Raw genomic sequence first — 3,797 nt, 5'->3', positions numbered from 1 at the left:
GATCCTTTCAACCACTTTTAAAAGCAAAACTCTGCAGCCCCTCTAGAAGGGAGGATTATAGGCTGCTCCAGAAAGAGCCCCACTGTCTCCTCTTTCGAGCCTCCAGTAGAAGCAGTAGCAGTAGTAGTAGCAGTAACAGCAGCAGTAGCAGAAGCAGCCACCTTTACTGCCCACACTCCGATTTCCAGGTGGGCGCCCCATTCCCTCCCTCACCGATTTGGATCGTAGCCTCTCGACCCCAGGCCCTGGGAAGGCTGCTGGTTGAACCTATGGATGTGATGGGTCACAGATTCCCCGTCCGAGGTGTCGGTCTGCTCCTCCTGACGCTCCCGGCTCCCGCTGCGGCTGTTGGTTCTGGAGCATAGCCCATCTTGAAGCCCTGCGGGGAGGGGCCGGTGACGCCAGTGCTGGCCCACTCTTCAGGGACTGAAGGACCCCCCAACCCGGCCAGCCAGGTCTCCAGCCTACCCAACTTCTCTTGGGCCTCAGACCTCCCAGCTCCCTTCCCGGGCCGACCCTCCCGGGATGCTGGGGGTGGGGGGTAGTCACTCCGCCGGGGAACTTGGAGGATGGCGCCCCGTTGGAGCTAGGAGGGACCCCCCTCCCCCAACTCCTTCCCGAGGTGCAGGGGACTGGAGTCGGGGAATCCCCTCTGCGGTCTCCCACGCAGATCCTCACGGGCCTACCACCCCTCCCACGCCCACCCCTTCCAGAGGTGCGGCGGGCACACCCCTCCTTCCAGAGGTGCGGGAGCCCGGGCCCCGCCCCCTCCTCCCGCACTGACCTCGCTTCCGCTCCCGCTTATCCTGCAACTGCTTCTTCTTCTGCTTCACGCTGAAGGGCTTCTTCCTCGGCATGGCCCGGACCAGTCAACCTGGCCCGCCCTCCGCCGAGCTCCTGCCGTCTGGCATTGTCATTGGCGTGGGCATCTTTGCAGTTCTGGTTATTGTAGCTGTGGTGGTTTTTGTGCTGTGGAGGAAGAGGACTGGAGGTAGGAAGGTGGAGGTCTGAGTTCCTGGGCCACTTGTGGGTTTCAGGCCCCAGGCAGAAGTGTGAGCTGCACTCCTAATGGGAAGTTGCAGCACACTCAGGGCCTTCCCCAGCCTGACAGCTCCTCTTCTGTAAATCACCTGCAACACGAAGGACACAAAATTCCCCCTCCTGAGGGTGGTGATGGGAACTGATTGCAGCACTCAGGCCCACAGGGACTCAGGTGCCCACTGAGGTCACACTCCAGGAGGTCCTGGGGTCTCTCTTCCCAACCTGTTGGAGTCCTCTCTCCTCATGCTTCCTTGGTTCTATGGTCACATTTCTAGAAACTTCCCATGAGGTCAAGGCTAGGGGTTCATCCAGGCCCTCATGGCACTGCTTGTGTCCTGCCTCTCACATGGTGTTTCTCCTACAGGTGACAAGAGAGAAGGCTATGATAAGGCTGCAAGTGAGTGCCATGGGGGAGGAGGTGACCTTTGTTGTGGTGCAGACAGGACCTGTGGGAGCTCATGCACCCCGGAATTCCTCCAGTGACGCCTGTGTTCTCTAACCAGTTCCTCTCTTCCACCACAGGAGACGACAGTGACCAGGGTTCTGATGCTTCCCTCAGAGCTGAAAAAGGTGACAACCGGGAGACCCTAAATGGGGGGCAGGGCTGAGGCGCAGGGAAGGCTGTGTTGTAGTTGCAGGGTCTGTGCATTGGGTATTAGTGGCCTGCTCAGAGTGTGTAGCTAACAGTGACTGATCTGCCTTGTTGTCCGTGTTCTTTTCTCCTGCAGTGTGACACAGCTGCTTTGTGTGGTCTGAGAGGCACAGCATTTGTTCCTGCCTCTCCTCCTCCCTCCTGGGACATCATGAGTTCCTGACTTCTCTTCCTGTACCTGGGTTCTGACCGTGTCCAGGCTTCTGTGTGCTGTCAGCCTCCTGTGAGGAACTGAGGAGCCAGCCCAGCCCTGAGCACCAGGACCCTCCCCACACTGACCTGGGTCTCTTTCCCCTCCACTTGCTGCTCCAGCAGAGGCGGGGCCAGGGCTTCCCCATCCCTGACTTCACTTTCCCTTGCTCTGAGCTGCATCTGCCTGCATCCTCACTGATAAAGAGAATGCGGATGTGGGTCTGGGTTTCAAATTATTGCCATGGAAAAATGTTGAATAAATCACTGAATGATTCCCAAAACTTGAGGTAGAAAATAAAACATAATTAAATTCTAGAATCCTCATGTTTGCTGAGCTGTGTTGTGGGCAGGGCCAGGGTTAGCCTGAGAACAGGCAGGTGTGGATAGGAGCTCAGTGCATTCTGGACTGTCATGTATTCAGTCCTCATCTGGGTTGTCTTCCCTGCTCCTCAGTTGTGTTGTTTGCCTAGAACCTTCTCCATGAACACCTATGATCACAGGGGCTTTTCCTTTGTATAGAACACAGCACAGACTGTGCAGGTGAGACTAGGCTGAGGCCTGAGTCCTCTACTAAGGCTCCATCAGTTGTTTCTCCATACTTATGTCCCTTTTTGTCATCCTGCATGAGCTGGTGTCTTGTTGGCCTTCTGGGTGTCCTGTGACAGCAGCAGGGGGTGTGTTCCTGTCACTGCCTCCCAAAGCACCAGGCAGCCTTGCACAGGGTGTGTGTGGTGAGGAGAAAGGCAATGTGAGGCAGCTTGCTTTCCTTCTAGCACTGCTGCCTCCAGTGTGGGTCTGTGCTGTCCCCAGTGCCCTCAAGGGAGCCACCTGTGGGAAGAGCAGAGAGGAGGGATGTCAGGTTTCTCCTGTGAGCTCCCTTCCTGCTCCTCTGCATCTTCTCTGCCCACCTTCCCTCCACCTGCCCTCAGCTCTGGTTACTCCCAGCTCTACTCCCACAGGAATTCCTGGATTGAAGAGCAGAGTCAGGAAGGGATTATGATCCCCATCTTGATTGGCTGAGAGGATCTGGAAGTTAGTGGAGTTCATGTCCACATGTGAGTGTCAGGGCATTTTAAGGAGAATGGGTCATGAGGGCTCTGACCTAGAGAGAATGTCATTAGGTGGTACATTGTAAACCTGAAGAGAGTTCTGGACGCTGGTGGACTGTGGTAGTTGGGACTCCACTGTGTGTGGGGTTCCTTGGGATTGTGTTTTCTCTGCACCCTGTTTCTGCCCTGCTCTGCCTCCTGCTGCCACGAGAGGCGCTGTGCTTCCTGCTGTGCCCTGCCTTCCCTCTAAGGCTGACTTGGTCCTTTCAACCCTGACCAAAACACTCCCTTCTGCTCAGCTTCATTCTCAGAAACAAATTAACACAGGAATCTCCTGGCAGACAGCAGGGCCTTTGCTCTGACTACTAAACAATGTGGTTCTTAGGCCTTTGGCTTGGTCTGCAGATTGAATTTGGAATCGCTCAGAAAGTCAAAGGAGGTCAGAACTGTCATGCTTGTGGAGCATGTGTGCTAGCAGAAGAGACAGGTGGCAGGTGTGTAAGAGAGCAAGGAAGGACCATGACATGCAGGAGGAAGGCAGTGCTACAGGACAGGTGACATGGTGTGGGCGTGGGGACAGAGCTGACTGTGGTACTACGTGTTCATCATGACCCGGAGGGAAATTTTCTGAGTTGTGAAATTCGCCAAAAGATATCTAGAGAAAGTGTTGGTAAATTTGAGGATCTCCTTGTACAAAGTCCTTACCTCTTCTGTGGACTGCCCAGATCTGTTGCTGAGTTGACTCTTTGAGAAGAGACCTGAAGACAAGATTCTCACTTGAGGGATTTTTCTTTGTGTGTATGTGCTAGTCCTGGGGCTTGAACTCATGGCTTGTGTGCTGTCCCTCAGCTTGTTCTTGGTCA

At 55.1% G+C, this 3,797-nt stretch overlaps 1 protein-coding gene and 1 long non-coding RNA gene across 2 annotated transcripts in view; one reads left to right on the top strand and one right to left on the bottom strand.

Moving 5' to 3' along the window:
• LOC106001399 (guanine nucleotide-binding protein-like 1) overlaps positions 1-892 on the bottom strand; it is a 12,313-nt gene extending 11,421 nt beyond the window's left edge. The window contains exons 1-2 of the mRNA XM_013036492.1: positions 785-892; positions 214-379 (exon numbers count right to left, since the gene is read on the bottom strand). Of these exons, the coding sequence (XP_012891946.1) occupies positions 214-379; positions 785-857 (239 nt within the window). The 5' untranslated portion in view covers positions 858-892. The remainder of the gene's footprint in view (positions 1-213; positions 380-784) is intronic.
• Positions 893-2,064, top strand: LOC106001401. Its single transcript, XR_001175835.1, has 4 exons — positions 893-999; positions 1,406-1,438; positions 1,564-1,611; positions 1,770-2,064. It is a non-coding gene; the product is annotated as an uncharacterized LOC106001401 (long non-coding RNA).
• The last annotated feature ends 1,733 nt before the right edge of the window (positions 2,065-3,797 follow it).

The sequence above is a fragment of the Dipodomys ordii genome, unplaced genomic scaffold (genome assembly GCF_000151885.1).
Source record: "Dipodomys ordii isolate 6190 unplaced genomic scaffold, Dord_2.0 Scaffold294, whole genome shotgun sequence".
Lineage (NCBI taxonomy): Eukaryota > Metazoa > Chordata > Mammalia > Rodentia > Heteromyidae > Dipodomys > Dipodomys ordii.
This window is presented reverse-complemented; position numbering and strand designations above follow the sequence as displayed.